General features: G+C 36.5%; 1 protein-coding gene across 2 annotated transcripts in view; it reads right to left on the bottom strand.

Annotated features, from left to right (window-relative positions):
* The window catches only part of AKT3 (AKT serine/threonine kinase 3), a 141,393-nt gene that overhangs the window by 34,759 nt on the left and 87,105 nt on the right, over positions 1-19,529 (bottom strand). For both annotated transcript variants that reach the window (XM_018085110.2, XM_018085111.2), the window contains 4 exons: positions 17,737-17,802; positions 16,079-16,147; positions 8,937-9,059; positions 6,902-7,030 (listed from right to left, as the gene is read on the bottom strand). In XM_018085110.2, the coding sequence (XP_017940599.1) occupies positions 6,902-7,030; positions 8,937-9,059; positions 16,079-16,147; positions 17,737-17,802 (387 nt within the window). The remainder of the gene's footprint in view (positions 1-6,901; positions 7,031-8,936; positions 9,060-16,078; positions 16,148-17,736; positions 17,803-19,529) is intronic.

Here is a 19,529-nt window from a genome sequence, read left to right as displayed (position 1 = left end):
AAATATCCTGACCCAATCCAAGCAAGCATTACAAGAATTAAATAAATGTACAGCTGCAACAGTGACAAAATGGTTTTTCTGAGTCTATCTCAACTTTTTATGATCTGTATATACCACTACATTCTTAGAAAATTCAACTTAATTCCTGTAAACACAGGAAAAATGTGCTTTTTTCTTGCTATAATCACACCTGCAGTACAGGGTAGCCTGCTTCCCCTTGCTGAAACTCACTGAACTTTGATGACCAGGTTCCAGATTATGTCAAAACCATATCCTTCCCAAAAAGAAAAGCTGTAAGTAAGAAATTACATGAAATGTGAGGAGAGACAGCAGTTCCTTCTTGATAAAAGAGTTCTATCTTTCACTTCTCTGAGACAAAAGTCAGGGCAATAACTGATTACACATGATCTCTCTCAGGCCCATTTTTAAAAGAAAGATCACCAAAAAAATACCGGCCAAACAAGCATTGTGGAATTGATCGTTCTATTTCATTCATCTTCACTGGTCCTACTTTAAAATACGTTATGACATAAACATCTTCTATGCCTATGGATAAAGGCTATGAATCTTATCTATCACATACCTTTAAGTGATAGTAACTGCATAAGCTATATTGAAATATTTGCCTTTATTTTTTTTTAATGAGAGGCAACTGTTCTTATAGGAATATATCCATCTAATCTGTACAAATGTACAATCTTGTACATATTCATCTACGAAATCTGTACTTTTTATGCTAATAAAACATAACTATGTCCTACCCTTTTCCCTTTATTAGAACACACCTACATATCACTGATCATCTACATCTTTGAAGAGTTATTTGAACGGCATCCATGAAGTCCCTTACAGACTTGTTCATCATCAAAACGATTTCTCTCCTGTTACTAAATAGATTAAAAGCTTCAAAAGTAATTTCTGGTATTTAAAACTTGTCTCTCCTGTGACATCAGAATTTAGTACCACATTGACTGCTTTCCTATAACGACGATTGTGCACCTAAGTCCTAAGAAATTGAACTTAAATGCAGAGATCCAGAAACTATAATCTAATTTAAAAAAACACCCTTATAAATTTTCAGAATCAAAAGAACTTTTATTTGTCTGCCCAAGTAGCGTAATTTCCTGAATGTTCTATTAAAGAAAGTCTGTATCTTTATTAGCAGATCTTTGATCTTCGATGGTGTCTGTCGTGGGTTTACTAGTTCCCCCCCACCTGGAGCTGAAGATGGTTAGTTCCAGGGTGGACTTCCTGATGCAGACCAAGGAGGAGAACCAATGGAAAGTTTTAGTAACGCCTCTGCGAATGACATATTTAAGAAAGGCGGAAGAGAAGGTTGCTGCACAGAAGAAATTCCAGCCAGAGAAGAGCTGCCTGGGGGCTCTTTGGGCGGCCTCGCCGCCTCCCCCCACCACGCAGGGGAGGGGCGATGGCAGGCTGGCCGGGCCTCCAACTCAGTCGGGACGGGCCGAAGGGCCCTGTTGCGGTGCAGCTGCACCCAGGATGGAACAAGTGGATGCATGAAATGAAGGAGGATTACTATCCTGCTGTGGGAGGCCTAAGAGGGAGTGAAGTCTTTCGGAAAATTTCTAACTCTGAGAGAAAGAGAGAGAGAGAGAAGTCACATTGGAGCAGTTTATTCTGGGTAGGACTATGTAGCCCTGTGGGGAATCCACGCTGGTATAATACCCTCTGTCAGAGACTATATTCCATGAAAAACCATCGGAGTATAGAGACTGAGCTGCACCCGAGAACCTGTGGCCCGGGGGAGGGGTGGACCCAAGTTGGAGGGATCCCCCAAGAACTTATTCCCGTGGGAGGGACCCCACAGAGCAGGGGAAGGACTCAGAGCTTTGGCTCCCCTGTAATCTGTGGTGAAGATCATGGTGAGACAGGTTGTCCCCCTGCAGCCCGTGAAGGACCATTGGGGTGCAGAGACCCCCCTGCACCCCACAGAAGAGAGACCTTCAAGTGCGACAGATTTGGAAGAGCTGTCGCCCTGGAGATAATGGAAGAAGGACTCTCAAGTGTGGTAGATTTGGAAGAGCTATCACCCTGAGAGTAAAGAAGGGACTTCTCCTCCTGCACTGATGCAGGGGAACGAGGGGTGGTTAGAAAGTGTGTTTAACACTGTTTATTTTATTACTTTTTAGTTTTTATCCTGTTAGCAATAAATTTTAATATTATCCTCACATCAAGTCTGTCTTGCCTGTGTGACCCCTCCCAACTTTTAGCAATTTTGTAGGGGTTTGAAATCCGGCCAGAGTAAATCCATGACAAATGGTCAACTGAAAACTATCAAAATTCAAACTGCTTTTAAATGTCTCACAGGTATATTACAAGGTATATTTACAAGTACTTTCTCAGTTTTTTCCTTTCTTTATTGAGCAAGTGATACTGTCCTGTCTTTGTCACTGCAAAACTGCAAAAGAAACATGTTTTCTGAAAAAAAGTCAAGAATACATCTCTGTTTCCTAAATGGGATCACAACTCATCTTTTTCTCATTGGATCTATCAATATTTTGTGACACTACAACGATCTTTAATTTTGACAGCTTACTTTGAAGAGTAACAACAGAAACAGACTCCTAAGAAATAGTCTCTTCTTCCCGAAAAACTACTAAGAAGTGAGAAATTACAACATATTTTATACCTTTCAAACAGGGAATACCACAGATTCTTACAGCAGAGGGAAGTATTAAGTATTACCATTACATTTACACACATACACAAAAATGAGGTTTGCATTAGTTCTACTGCAGATGAAAGAGGAATTTCACTATCTATCAGACAGCCAAATTATTCTCAAAAGACTATATGATTTCACAAATAAAAAGTTACTTACTCATTCTTCAATAAGTGTGATAAAAGGTAGATCTGTATGGCAATAAATGTAAGCCCTGCTATTTGACAGTAGCAACTATTTTCTTCTTAGAGGATGTGTTCATACCCTACCATCTTTTATGCTTGACACATAACAATGTAAGATAAACACAGACAATGCTATTTTAGTTTTCTTCAAACTGTAGAACACTGGCGTTGGATAACAGGGAAGGACTAGGAGAGAAGAATAGAAAAGGAATGTACCTATGGACTACATAGCCAGAAGCCCTGCACACCCCAAACAGCACAGTGCATGCTGAAGGCATACATAAACTTCCACATGAGTTCCACAAATGATAAATCAGTGACAGTCTAGAAAATAATTCTATTGCCATAGACAAAAACTGACTCTAACCTGGCAAGTTCATTAGTTTTTTTCTATGCCCTGCCATCCATTTGGTCTGTGCACGGGCAGGGGCATTTTTCTGGATCTGCCAATTATCTACACAGTCAGTGTCAGGTCCTATATGAAAGGTCAGGGCCCATCCATAAGAGATGAAAGAGCCTTCTCAACAGGGGGTTGAAAGAATTATTTTGATCTCCAAAACATAAGGTTTGTGAGGAAAACGCAGCAACAGGTATGTTAATTTCCTGATCAAGAGTAATTCTGAAATTGCCTTGGGAAATAATTCTCTATGGATTGACAAGGACACCTTCACCAGAGAGAATGTCATGCAAGAAGGAAATACACCTTACTCTGGCTTAGCTACTTCCCTGTTTTCCTGCTGGAAGCAACTGCAATCTAGTTTTTGCAAAAAGATGGAATATCAAGCAGGACTCTATGCCTCAAACAATGGTGCAAAAGGCATTTGGAGAACCAAGTATTGTTTGGTACCAAATTCACAAAACTGAATTAATACAAAAGAAAATGTTAAGTCAGTTCTCAACCTGGGTATAGATCCCTGCCAGTACAAGGTTCATGAACAGCTGCTTCCTGGGTGGTGGCAGCCGCCTCAGGCTACCCCTGTATGTTACATCAGCTAACAAGTACATGGGAAGCTGAACTAGCTGAACTAAAAGGCCTGCAGAAGAGATGCACACACCACAACTGACACAGGTGAAAGAAGAGGATGCAAGGGTGTTACTAAAAGGACAGATGCCAAATGGATTTCTACCCATAAATGGAGAATATCTTGCTTCTAAAGAAAGGCTAAAAGGTATCTACCTTTACACTTACCACAACCAGGCAAAACATAAGTATATGCTGCCATTTGTCTTGGGATAGACAAGCAGGAATTCACCATGGGAACTGGATTAAAGTCCAGTTGTTACATTTGCTTCTCATGATCTGAAGTTTGTCACAAGGTAGTAAATCTTTGCTATCTGGTAATCATTTCTCTGGCATGAACTGCAAAGAGAAGTGATCTTTGCACATTCATTCTCTGAAACACACACACACAAATAGATTGGAGGACCCAGTCTCTTGATGGTCCCTTTATCAGCCAGCTGCTCCATCTATAAAAATAGATACAACTGTCTCAAGTGAGCAACTATCCAGCCAATGCACTGGTACACACTATTGTAGTAGCAGAGAGTACAAAGGGAAAGTTTATTTTTAGCAAGGTTGTTCACATACTGCTAATTTCACTCTTTTACATAAGGATGTGTGGATAAAGATGTTGAGTCGTCTTATGCTGTATCAGTAACCTATCTAGGTTGCTTGCTCTAAACACTTTATCTCTGAGGTAAAAGGGAATGAGTTCTCTTGTTCCCAGGGTTAACAAAGAGCCAATTTCCTTCAAGACAGATTTTTACAAGGTGGGTCTCCAAAAATATTCATAATGGGAGGTGGAGGAGACAAGTGGGACTTCTAGAGGATAGAAAAGCAAACTGGATCGAGTAGCCTGTGGTAAGTGTCTAAAACCCAGAATCAAACTTGCCAAGCTTGATGAAAGAGAGCTAACGTTTTCAAAGGTGAGAGAAGGAGAAGCAGATGAAAGCAACTGAATGGGATATCTGCACTATTTGAGAATGTTTTCAAGACTGCTGACAAGAAGACAATGGAGGGGCTAAGAGCCAGCACACACAAGAAATGTGGCCACTGTAACCAAGCCAAACAGGCGGATCTGCAACTTCTTCTAAGTAGCCATAAAAGATTCAAAGCAGGCCAAAAATAGTTCTGGAATCCTGAAATGTAGATAACTGTTAAGTGTCTCTGCACTAAACACAAAGGAGAGGTCAGAAATTGCCAAACAGAATAGCAACAATCTGCAAGCAAGTCTCTCTCGGAGTCTAGGGGATGGAATTCTACTAAGGAGGTCAGGTATCAGCGAGTTTATCTTCACAGTTCATGTAGTTGGTGACTCACCAAACAGCTGAAATGAACACATTTAGCCAACCAAAATTATTTAGGTACTTCAAACCTGCAGTGTGAGAGAATGACTGTTCAGATTTCTCTTCACTGCTGAAAGAATTAAGGAAGACAGTACCAGATGGATAAGGAGAAAGTTGGTGGTTCCTGATATTTCCTTTACTGTTGGAGAAAAAGAATGTATCAAAAGATCTTGCTATGATCCAAAATGGTTTCATCAACTCCACATACCATATTGACTCATAACCAACTATCAGCAGTTTCAATTTCCTCCCTGAGTGTAAACTGGAAAAGATCTCAAACTTCAGAGATTTAGAAAGACTCTCAAACATGCAAACATCCTAAAATCCTCATTTCCAGACAGCACTATACAGAAGGTGATGTATATCAGTTTCTTTGACATCCCTTAATTGTAAGATTTAGAATAAAAATCAAAATGCAATCTAAATTGCTTGTTGAAACAGGCTCCAGGGTTTGTGGCTGCTACTCAGGATTCAGTTCTGCTGATAGTAAGAGAATAAAGAGCTACCCTGAATCAGTGCCTCCTCCCTTCAAACTAAGGTATGTTCCTCTTTTAAAGACAATAGGAAGTTTCTGGTGGTGCTGAGTTGCTGCAAAAGGTGGGAAATCCCTCAGAAAACCCTTCAAATCCTTCTTAAAACAAATGGTAGAACTGAAGGGCCTTTTTAAAGCCCTTTAGGTTGACTTGAAAGTATCTCAGTATCAGGTATGCACTATGTCAATTAGCAATCTTGAATGCTGACAAGAGTAAGAATAAGGGCTAATTCAACATTCACAGAATCCTTGGCATTAAGTAAAAAAAAATTAAGCTGTCTTTCATGTCAACACTGGAGTTGCATTTGGTAGCCCCTGGGGAGAGTCAGAGTTACATTTCCAAGCATCACAATCAGTACTGTTGACTGAAGGCAGACAGGACAAAAACCCAATCTTGATACTGCTTCCTTTGCTTTCTTTTAGTAGACATCAGTGGCAAAGCTGTCAGCACTAATAATAACAGAGCAGATCATTTGGATGGACTTGGGCTTCTACAACAGATTCTCAAGTGGCCAAACCAGAGCTGCAAAAGGTACCAAAACAATGCCCTCATGTCCATCTTTTTATCAATTCTGGAGAAGTGTGATGCTTGGCACTCCTGGTGCTAGCTAATCATAAAGATGAGGTGACATACCCTGTGATATCCCTTCAGCTTACATACTAGGAAACAGCTCAGTTTTGGTGTCCACCTCAACCACTTCTCAGGTTTATACACTGAACTGTTTTCAGCAGAAATATCTAAAATTTCAACTCCCTCTTCCTGCAACTAGGGAGTTCAGATAAAACCCAAACTCAGTACCTTCCTATTTTCCCTTGCCTCCACTGAGGCTATATAAATGCTGGCTATACAGCTCAGTTAGGCAGGATCATATGTTCCAAGTGACAGACAGATGGAAAATTATTTTTTAAGAAATCATCGAAAGATAAAAACTTTAACAGAGGAAGGCAAACATGAGAAGGAAAGCGCACATTAGAGGCCTTTTCAAACACTACAAAGCAAAGCATCAATATACATACAATCACCTCAAAGAACAGCAGCACATTCCATTCTGAATAACAACTGTATAGTATTAATCAGGCAACTGTCAGTCTAAAATTAAATGGAAAAGAAACATTTTGTACTGTATTATAAGAACATATTCTAAATCATACCTCGGGTGCCAGGTATTCTGGAGTACCACAGAATGTTTTCATAGTTGCTGCATCTGTGATTCCTTCTTTGCAAAGTCCAAAATCTGTAATTTTTATGTGTCCATCTTTATCCAACATTAGATTTTCTAACTGTGTATTGGGGAGAAAAATGTTCCCTTAGTATTTCTTAACAGGACAGATTGATGCATTACACCAATTTTGTAAAAAAGATAGAGTTATCTTTGCAACAGAATGTAATTTGGTTTTAATTAAAAAAAGTTACAGCATCTATTATATTACAGCATTTAACAGTGTTTACTGTCATACAGGTTAAATAATTAGTTAATACTTTAATATAGTTTACAATAGTAAATCTCAGGTCAATGAAAGCATGACCCTTTATTCTGAAGTTTTACAAATTTGGTGCATCTTCCATAGAACAAAAGGAAAAGAATTTTCTAAACATTCTGAAGATGCAATCAAGCAATTCAAGGTTGCAACCATGGCTGTCATTTGGTAAGAATTCATAGGTTTCCTTTGCTCTAACATGACCTTCACTTGTCAAGATACAGTTTACTTACTATACAGTCATGAAACAGCATATATCCATAAATCCTTAAAATACCTCCATCTTCCGCAACCTTTTCAATAACAGACAGAAGTAGGGATAAGGCAGCTACTGATAAAAACCAAAACTCTGAAGTAAATTCCTCTTTGTCTACTTGCAAAGGACACTTCTTAAGTGGTCAATATGTACCTCTGCATGCTTTGCACTGCTTTTTAAATACATGATTCTTGCTTTGAAATATGAAATGGCTAATATCACTTTCCAAAACATATTCTGAACAAATTTTCTCAACAAAAAACATTTTTTTTCAAATTATAAGGTACGTAGTGAAAATACCAATATAGAACAACCATAGCCCTGTCTTTCTAAGTCTGTATAAAGCCTGAAATATAATTCAAAGGTATAGATTTCCTGTTGAGTCTAAGTGTCATACAAAGAAAACTAAAGTAGATGACACCAGAAATAAAAGAGTAAAGATACCAAATTTCTCCTTCTTTATTACTTAGAATTTAAATAAAAATTCACCTATCATTCCTTGACCAGACAATTCCATATTTTTCCAAGATGCCACAGCATTTTCTCTTAGTATGACAGATTCTGCTACAAACAGGTAACGCAGTATTTTGTTTTCTGTCTGCCTCCCTGAGCAGAACTTGCCTATCACTGCCTCCTTCTCCTTGGTTCCTGTACAAAGGATTCCATGAATGAATTCCACTAGTGTGCATGTACAGTGGGAAAGCAAAATTTCCCGTACATGAAATTAAAGGCTTGACACAGAAATAAAACAGCCTTATCATGGAATTTAGAGATTTCTCCTACATAAGTTAGAAAATGTTCCTGCTGAAAACAGAAGTTATTTTCCATAGAACATGGGCATACAGTGACACAGAGTACCTGGATCAACAGAGTGCCAGGCAACAGAGGATAAACAACGGTATATGCAGGCAAATCTAAGACAAACCACATTCTATTAATATGATTTTTTCCCAAGATACAAAAGACAAAATAATTTTGAAATTAATGCTGAAATTCTTTTCCTACTGAAGTATTCTGAACTGTTTTAAATGTCTTCACATCACATAAAAACATACCTCTTTGCTGAGATAAACAGAATGCAGTCACATTGTCCCAATTCACCATTTCCCTCGTTTGAGGACATTGAGAATTGTATTTGAGATTTGTGTTGAAATCCAAGTTAAGTAATAGGGCAGGGGGTAGGGAGGATGAGGATCAGAAGTTTAAATCTTCTTCAGATGTTGTTATTACAGGATTCTGTTTCATTTTTTAATCATTAAAGTCAGGGAATGTACCCATCTAGAGATTACTGTATCAAACAACTTCCTCCAGCACACACAGAACTTAAAACTGAACACAGATTTTTTTTTTCCCATTAACTCTGAATAGTGCAACCTTATAATTACTTTGTGTTTGTCCCCATAGTCTCTGCAAAAACAAAAATTTGATTAGTTTTTTCCTTTCTTTTTTTACCTTGAGATCACGGTACACAATCTTCCCAGAATGCAGATAGTCCAGGGCAGAGACAATTTCTGCACCATAGAAGCGTGTGCGGTCCTCTGAGAACACCCGCTCTCTCGACAAATGGAAAAACAGCTGCAGGGTAAACAGCAGGGACAGGATTGTAATAATTACTGATTTAGTGGGGGAAATTAACACAAACATAAAACACCTCTCATCACCATATTGTGATGATAGATAGTGTACTCTCAGTGGACACTCAGCACTCTTAGACAGCAGCTGGCTTATCTTTTCCAGGTTTCCAAAGGGAGAAAGCGAGCTGTTAAATCAGCGTTTTAATCAATATACCAATCTTGTTTAAGGCATTCTGCTTGCTACTCATTTAACCTTCAGTTACCAGAGGGAAAAAAAATAGTATGCAACAGTGTCATTCTGTACTTCTCCCTCTACCACTTCCTTGAAATTTTGCTTTAAGCCACTGGAAGATACCACTAAAATATCTAGACTCTGGTTCCGCTTTATGTTTTTCAGTACTTTAGTAACCTTTCTTTGAACTGACAAAAGTCTAGCTCTTCAACAGACTTCGACTGAACAGGTGAACAGGCATTTTACAAAAACAGCACATTCATACTGCTAGCAATATCACAGTCACTAGAAAAAGGAAATAAACAACTGCTTAGAGCTTATAAAAATAAACCTATGTATTTAGTGTATTTCTTTGCTACAATGTAAATATTTCTTTGCAGGTTTTGTCTCTTCTTTAATACTTTATAAGTAACATCACTTCACAGACACTTCTTCAACTGAAGTCTTTCAGCGAAAAATCATTACATATTGCCAGTAATTTCAGCTGCAATGAAAAAGTGTGAGGTGAAGCTCTGTAAGGTTGTCAGCATCTTAATGGATAAAATATCACCCTCAGAACTTGGAACAACATCTAAAAAAGCACAATTGGCTATTTAATCCAAATGTTCTCCAAAATGGTGAGTTTCATTTACTGTGTTAAGAAAGTTTGGGTAAGTCCTCCAGCAAAGATTAGTGAGTATATTTCTGTATTCTGCTTAAAAATGGGCCATGTTACAACTTTTTTGGATTTACCACAAGAGCTAACAATCAACGAAACAAAAATACAGACAATGTTATCATTTATAAATTAGACATAGACAGTAAAATCCATAACAACAATGCAGCTTTTTTATTTTCACAGCTAAAAGGATAAAGTAGATTAGAATTCTAAAATGACAAGGTAGGTAAAAAAAAAAAATCCCAAAAGCTAACCAATCAAAAAAACAATTATGTGATTAATCCATCCTTACTACCACCTACTTTATGCCTGTAGGAAATACACACTCTATTCATGTGGCACAGAACAGCAGAGGAATTACTGCAACTATTTTCAGCAGGTAGACTTCTGGATGTGGTACTCGGGGATATGGTTTAACGGGTGGTTATGGTGGAGCTAGGTTGATGGTTGGACTAAATGGTCTTGCAGCTCTCTTCCAACCTTGATGATTCTGTGACTTTTCAAAATGTAACTAAAAAGTCACTGCTATGAACTAGAACTCAGCTTCTTTCCTGACAGCTGTAATTAAAATAAGTGTATCGCCTTATTCTTAAGCTAAACAAACCTTTCAGTAAACAAAGCCTTTTGGCAGCATATATCTGTATAAGCAGAGACTTCACAGAAAACAGAAACTGCACTATGATTTAAAGAAAGTATTTCATTTTTGTTCATTGTATCTGTATTCCCCTTTTAATTTCTTTTCCAATTGTCAAGGCATCCTGTATAAAAATGGCATACCTGCATGATGAGGAGGATCATTATTTTGCAGGTGTGCCTACTGCTCCTGTTGTTCATTTCCCTGTTTAAGCACCAATCCCTGATGGTGACATCAGCCCTCCCTGTAGTAACTTGCTCTCTGGACTGCACCTGCTTAACAGCCAATGCCAACACAAGACCCATCCAGACGAAGCAACTAAGTCTGACTTCATGATGTCCCTCACATATTACAAAACTGGGAAAACAACAAACAAATTTCCCAATTTTTGTGGTCTTTTTCACATATTTTTGCAATACTTAAATAAGAGATACCACTAAGTAGAATTTCATCCAAACAAAGAAAAATATAAAAATGTATGTAATTTATGCATTTATGTCTGGTTTGTGATCTCTTTCATAAATAATGGCCTAATGCCACTCATTTTTAAGAGTTTTATTTGTTTTGATGGATTAAAAGTAATTAAAAATAGAGGTCAACACAATCAAAAAATTTATAACTTCCTGTTAGTCCTACATTCATATCTATGCTAAAGGATCATTGCCATTTTCTCTATGAAATAGACTAATCCAGTAGTTGACCAGCAGTCTTAGAAAATTCTAAAATCTCAGGATACTTGTCAGCAATGCAGCTGTATTAGTTTCTACTTAAAGTGTCCCAACTAAAACCTGAGAGTTAATAACCTGAAAAGTTAACATAGGAAAAATTTATTTTCTTTAGTGTTTATTTCCAACAAAACTATTTATTTTAACTAAAAATACTACCTTCAACATAAAATGACCTGCTAGAAAAAACTAACAACCATTCTGTGATTGCCAAAGAAACTATGAGTTCCTAAGTCAGTTTATTTTAATATATATGTGACACTACAGTCACTCTTCTTCATATTATTTTAGCATCTGAGTTGTCACCAAACCACACATCTACCTTTGAATGAAGAATGTACATTTAGATATAAAAATGCTTCAAGTGCATTCATACACTCAGATATATGCTAAAAATACTAAAGCAGATTCTAAAATTATAATAGGGAGAGCAGGAGATTACATCATTATTTTCAGCTAATTATTTAGTTGGTTCAGTATTTTGGAATAATTCTGTCACCATGTTCTATTTACAATTGTCGGGACTGGAAGATTACGTTTATTAAGTCAGAGAAGGAAAAGAAGAAAGTTGATTGAAGGTTATAAAAAATGTTTCCAACATTTGCACTATTTATTGACTTACAGTTATTAAATATGTGCTATAAAGCAATTGGAATTGCAATAGAAATAGGTTTGGCACAAAGAAAGCCATTTTGCACATAACAGTTTTATGGCATACATGAGGGTGTGATTATTACAGTGAAGACTGGAGCTACGAATTTCCTGGTATGCCTTTAAAAACTGAACAACAATGTTGCCATGAGGTTTTTTCCTAATGAAAAAATTTTAACAAACATCAAACATAAAAGTATATTCACCTGCAGATCCAAGTATGACAAATATATAAAAGACATAACCTTGTATCAATTGATACGTTAAACTTCTACACATGCTAGTGATTTACTTGGCATATTCTAAGTTGTATGTCTGGCTCCTACTCTGGTACTGGGTTTACTTAGCTCTGCATTTTATATTTGACTGTTGATTTTGCAAAGTACTCGCAGTGGCAGCCTTGAAATTTTGAATTATTTTTTTATTGTTTCAGACTTCATATTGCTTCTAGGTACATTCTATACTCAAAGAAATGTAGTACCTTTATCTTGGACTATCATAATTTTAGGCTATGGAACATTCTCTAATTTACTTATTTTTTGTTAGGTAGCTTGTACATCCTCTGTCTTTTTTTTTCTAGACAGTAACAGCACTTGTTCAATTACAACAAACCATTTAGTTCTCTCCTGCCTAATGAATTGAAGTAAGAGCTGTGAAACAAAAATGCCAAGAGGAACAGAGATTCAGAATTCTCTGAGTGGAGAAACCATCTGAACAAATTTTAGAGTCTAGTTTTGTTATACACATTATTACCAATTAAGTTGGTTACAAAGTATGGAATCTGGAATTATCCTTAAAATGCAGAGAAAGGAAGTTAATGAACTTATCAGTCAGCTGAACCAGTGTACTCTGCAGAGTAATGTAATAGATTTCATTCCTAAATGCTTCTCAACATTTAAAACAAAATATTTGAAATAAAAAATGGGAAACATACTCGAAAATTATTCCCCAACAATAAAGAGCCATTTGGTCATTTCAGCTAAGCCAGATTAATGTTTTTACCCAAAATCAATTTTCAATATCTTAAGGCTACTTTAATGTAATTTCTTCAGTAACAAAGGTATTGAGAAGTAATCACAATGGCAGAAGTATCCTCCTATAGCTCTATACTACAACATAGTTTATGATCAATAGACATTGGTAAACATTTCATCCACAGAGTCCAACAGAAAAACAAAATAAACAAAAAATTTAGCTTTCAGCCCACAATTATTTCAAGACTGGGTCTTAAGTAGGACTTTATGATCCTTGTGGGTCCCTTCCAACTCAGCATATTCTGTGATTCTGTGAAAAAAAGTTGTCAGTATAAAGAAAACATATTTCCATCTGAATAATCCACTTGAAAAAATCCTCTAATGTTTTTCTTTACTGTATTTATGTACATAATATGCTTTGTTTTTAAAAAAAAGGAAGTTAAAAGGGAATTCTTCACTGTAATACTTTGTAGACTGTAAAAAAAGCACACATGCAGACCAGGAAATCTGATGCAGTTCCATTTTCATTGTAACGTGTTCTCTTATTAACTGAGCCTAATTAATTTTAAGTTACATAGGCAAAGTAAGGCAAAGATAACTTTTTACTATTCTAGTGGGATATTAAATTTAACACGGATCTAGATTTTTTATAGATACAGAAGATTCTTGCTTACAATTTCTTCTCCTCCAGAATGACATTTAGTGACCCCTTCTTTGACTGTTTCCTTTCTAGTTATAGCAAGAGGAACTGAAGACTCCTGGTACTGACCACACCTACCTGTACTAGGGCAGAAGCCTAAAATGTGGCATTTAGGTAAGAGTCAAGAATACGTATCAAAACTTCAAGAACTCCTTCATTTGGAGAACTGTTTGTGTAATAGTGCTCCTGACAGATATAATCCATGAAAATTCCCAACCAACCGACTCAGTCACAGCAGTTTAACTAAAAAGAAATCTTTAATCTAAAGGAATTTTAAACAGAAACACACTGAAGGCAGTACAGCACTGGAGAGAATCAAAAGCAACACGGTACAGCCACAGTCAATTTCCTACTGGAAGGATATAACTAAAAGATGAGTTTTCAACACCTTCAACAGTCAGAAAACATTCTAAGGAAATGAAACTTCCTTGGAACACAGGCAGAATAGTAGAGAGAAGCAGCAAAAGAAAAAAGTCTGTGTATCATATAGGTTAAAATGCTGGCTAAACTTTGTGCAGCTTACTTTTAGTAGCTCTGAGTTAATAACAAGGCTATTTTTACAAATATGAAGTCCTCTGTATTTTTCTTAGCAGACAGTGACTAAAGTCTGAAATTCACAAGAAAATTTGGTAAGATTAAAGATTCTGCTATTAAAAAAGAGAGCTTGTCCAACTTACTATTCTAGATCTCTAGTCAAAGAGAAGCACATAAGCAAATCAAGAGAATTTCTTCAAAGAAAACTGCCTATTCCAAAAAGCCATTATTTTCCCACCGTGGCAAAAATCTACAGTTAGTTTGCTGAACTAGGGAACCATCAGCAAAGAGCATGAGCAAGACTGACATCATACCTGAAGCATCATACCTGGAAAAAAGCAACCCAGTCTTGGAAAAATACATTGTAATTATTCAAATCCCATAAGCAAAAGTAGACTGCCACTGAGAAATTCATGATACAAGATGCTTGCAGCAGTAGCCACAAAGTTGCACCACCCAATCCAGAGAAATGCATTGATCAAAATACAGTGTCAGAGTATCCTCAGTCATAAGAAAGTAATTGAAAACATCCCCTAAGTGCTCTGCTCTGCATTCAAATAGGACAGAAAGGTACCTTTTAAAAAGATTAATAGCTAAATGATAGGCTGATGTTAAAAACATACATTCAGAGTGTATCCCCAGAGATTACAGAAATACAATAAGGTTTTACACAGAGAAAGCTATGAAGAATAGCTAGTTTATAAGGCAACACTTAAAACTCATTGCAGATAGCACTGACTTAGTATTGGTGACATAAGTTCAATGTCAAATAAGCCAGCTGAGTGTCCAAGAGAAGGCTGTTATCCCATTACTGCTGAGGGAGATCTTTGTGTCTGGTTCAATGCCTGTGATGTCCAGAACTGGGTTTATACATATTGAGTCAAATAAGCCATCCTGCCATATGAGAACCGTATAGCACCATATTTAGCCATGGCTGGTAGAGGACAGGCAAGAACAAGTCAGGATCCAAATGGGCCTCAGACTGACAAACTGCCAGAGCAACAAGTGCAAGACGGACATTTTGGGGGTGTTTAGGCGTTAGGGTTGTATTTGAAGACAGTTTTATTGCAGGAGAAGACATCAAAAGCATAATGCAAAACATCATGCCAAAGAAATTCCTGAATGAAGAAACAGTTTTCTAATATTAGAAAAAAAAAAAACCAACTAGTGAAAACACTTAGTCCTTTAATATTATCATGCAGCATATAGTAGACAAAGTAAGGAAAATCCCCTAGTTCATGTTGTAATGAGACACAATCTGAATAGCAAACAGCATCTAAAAGGTAGATGAAAGTCTTCTTAGATTGCAGTTCTCTAATTCCATTTGCTGGGTATCACTTTTGATATTTCATTCTTTAGTAAACAGCTGGAGGACAGCAACAGTTTAAAAGCTAACAACACTCTAAGAAGTTCAGTGTTGTAGTTGAAATTTCCAGAGTACACAGCAAGTGAAGGGGATAGAAGTACTGAAAAATATGAGTGCTCCACTCTTTTCCGATAGATTTTTGCAATAGCTACAGCAAAGAAAGCACATATTTCATATTAGGACAAAAGTAAGACTAGTCAACGCTGGTTTTGCTTGTTTACACTAGATTATGATTGTTTCATGCCAGAACGTGTTATAACATGCTTAATGAAAAAAACCAATAAGCAAGCTATTTGCAATTATTTCACTACCATGAAGTTATCTTTCACTATACAGGAGTCTAATTTTTCCAAAATAGGAAGTAGTTTTGACAGCAAAGACATAAAACATGTCAACTGTTGTTTTTTACATAAAACAGTTCCAAAATTTTTTTAAAATCCCTTCAAATTTACCAAAAAGCAAAAAAGGCAAGAAAAATTATAACCTTTAAAGTGTAAGCCAGTGACAGTATTACCATTACAAGCACAACATCTTTCTTAAACTTACCTCTCCTCCATTGACATACTCCATCACAAAACACAAACGATCCTTTGTCTGGAAGGAATATTTCAAGGACTTGCAAAGAAAATAGCAAAATCAAACCAATTATCATCTTATATTAACCCAATTTCTTGTACTTAAAACTGTAACAAAATTTAATTTTAACTTTTTAAGTAGAAAATTCTGACTTTAGTGAGAACTTTCAGAGTAATTAAGTGTAATCTCCTATCCGGAATTTGAGATGAATTAACACAAAAACTTTCAAGTCTTTCTTCACGTCTGCCACATGGCCACTGACATGAAAACATCATGCTTGTCACAATAAAATAATAAATGGTTACTAAAACAGACAGTTTTATACATTTCTTACTGCCATACATGGCTATTCCCACTCATCTTATTTCATGATGCCCACTTCCACAATGCCCATGAAGAGAGAAATTATAACATTCTTTTTAATTTCTCCTAAATGAAATCTTAAAAGTGATCTTAACCTCCAGTCTGCTTTTATTTCCAAAGCAAGGACTCTCCAGTCTCACATACTATGGAATATTAAAAACACTGAGTGGTAAATTAATATATTTATTTACATATCATTTTAAAGTTGTAACAGATGTTAATTAAAATTTTTGACTTATCAATGTTGATTTCATTTTGATTGGAAAAAAATATCATATAAAATCTACCGGTGAAGACAGCCTAAGAGAAAGGAAATTCAGTAGAACTACATGTAAGAAGCATAAGGAGACTCGTGTGACTTAAATGCTGCATTTCTCATTAAAATACTTGTTTTAGAATAACAGAAAGATAAAAAGATACAACTGCAGTTAACATTGTTGCATTATTTGACTGGAGGTAGGGCTACTCCTGCTTACCTTTACACTGTAATTTAAGAAACATTACAGAATCTCTTTTCCCTGGACCGAATTTCCCAGAATATTTTGGCCAAGTAATGTAAATGTAATCCTCTGCTTTCTAAAAGGTTTGTGTTTCTAAAAAGGAAAGCTTCCATGCTATACTTTGACATTTTAATACCAAAAGAAAAAAGATATTTCCCTGTCTTAACAATGTGCTAATCATATTTTGAAATAAATGAAAATATTTTCTAATATATTCTCATAGAAGTGGAATGAGAATTAATTCTACAGAAGAAAGCCAGTTGTAAACTTAATCATAATTTCTCATAAGTCTCAAAATTTTCATCTTCTTTTCTGTATTTTCCCTCTATTAATTATTAACCATGTGAAGACAAAGACAGTGGGGCTAGAACTTGAGCTTTGTGGCTCTGTGGGCTACTTATGTTGAACAAATAGTTATTTTTATTGTTTTGCTGAATTCTTAATTAAGTTTTCTTGGTAAAAATAAATTACACTCTGTGACATCAATAGCTTTTATTTTAAAAGTGTTCATATATAAAAATTGCACAAGTTACATTCTACAATTAAATTTGTTTTCAGTGCAATTAAGCTTTATAAAGTTATTAGAAACATTATTTCTGAACTTTTAATTACATATCCTGATAAAGGATATCATAGGCACCAGATAGCTACTGCTTGTTTACAAATCATCCTGCGAAAGACTTCAAAATTTGTTTGTAAAATACATTCATAATGGATGTTGAAAATGACCTGCTAATGTACTTAAAACTAGTCTCCAATACCTACTGTTAAAAAAGGGTGTCTGGTGTTTTTCAATACTCTGCTTTCTGTAAGTGTATGAGCCACTTCATCCTGAGAAATAGAGAGAAGAAGAAGTAGGTCTGAGTTAAGATACAAAACTGTTATTTAATTAATTACAAGAAAAAGGTCAACACTTCAAAAAGAGAAAGTTACAATACAGTTTTGAAAAACAAATGAACCTTCACATTTTTTGAGAAAATACTTAAGTTTGACAAAAAAAAATTTAACATTTTTTTTATTTGGTTTTCTTATTTTCTTGTTTTAAAGTGAAGTCTTGATTCAGGGAAGGAAGAAATTATAATATTGTATTTGACATCTTAAAAATATAGTCATCACAACTTCACAGTTCTGGTACGAATCACCTGAACAATGAATCTATAAAGAGACTGAACCAATTTGCAAGATGCATACACATGGAGTACCTGACAGGCAAATATAAAAACCAGTCCTCATTTAGCCCAGTGTCACCCAGAGTCAGTTTTTCTGGTTTTAAACTTTCACTTGGTTTGGTGTTGGTTTTGTTTTTATCCACCCAGGTTGTCCTTAGGAGCCTGGCGGTGAGCAGTGCTCCTCTGACCAGGATGACCTCCTTTCCTGAGGACATTCTCCTCATTCTCAGGAGGTGGGAGATGTCCACACAATCCCCAACTCATTTTCAGCCACACTTGGGGAAAGAGGCAATTTGGAGAGAGAGTGACACTTGCCTGTCTGTGAGCCTGAAGAGAGAAGATTAAAACAAGCCCTATACCAAAGTGAGAGAAGGAAACTAACCTGGGAAGCTCACCCGCTCTTATCCCCTACGCCTTCCACAGACTCTCCCCTCTCACCATCCCCTTGGGTGGGCACCACACAGGGGGCACGGCTGTGGCCACTCACACCACCAGGTCTGCAGAGAGCAGAGCTGTACAGGGGTGAGGGGATGAGGATGATGGGCAGAGGGCTTACCCTGCCCTACAACATGAACAGCTGCCTAAGACTAGGGAGAAAACATAGCTCTTAGGGAGTTCACATTATGAATACACAGCCATTTTATGCAATTCTGCATGTAATACCTACTGTGAATCCCCCTCCCCAGGCTGCCAGGGGTCAGGCCTGAAAAGCCTGAGAGTCACTTGGCTGGTTTAGCCATTTCCTGTAGTGCTAAGCTACCACTGAGCTTTATATTACACAGAAGTAAAGACTAGCCTAGTGTGACTCAAACTTCAACTGTAATCCTGCAAAAGTAAATATATTTAATCAGACTACACTTTATTATTGCCACAAATAATACCAATATAACATTATTGTACTACACATAATTATGAGACGATGCTCTGAAGATAAGGTATTATTAAACTGGAAAGTAAACACAGATGTCAGGAGTTTTAAAATAGACTTTAAAAATTGTCAAAATAGGAAGTTAAACAACAACAGAGTTAGTGGTAATCAATTATGATGCCATTTAGCTGAATAGCAGTGCAACACTGAGTATATACACTACAACCACATACTAGGGGGAAAACAAACAAACAAAAAAAACTTTAAGGAAAAAAGCAAGTTTAAAAGTTTGTTTATTTTTTTATTTTTAAACCTCTGTAGTTCACCAGATATGCAGCATAAAAAGCTGGCAATGGGCAGTTTTTCTGGCATTGCCTCAGGAGTCTGTAATACCGGTAGCAATTTCCTGGTAAGTGTAATATTAATCTGTCATGAAAATTTAGGATCAACAGATTTAGTCTGAACTGGGCAGATGCTATACAGCTGTCAGTGCACCACTTTTCTGCCTCAGTATGCTGTTA

This window comes from Manacus vitellinus, unplaced genomic scaffold, assembly GCF_001715985.3.
Source record: "Manacus vitellinus isolate BGI_N305 unplaced genomic scaffold, ASM171598v3 scaffold_8_pilon, whole genome shotgun sequence".
NCBI lineage: Eukaryota > Metazoa > Chordata > Aves > Passeriformes > Pipridae > Manacus > Manacus vitellinus.
This window is presented reverse-complemented; position numbering and strand designations above follow the sequence as displayed.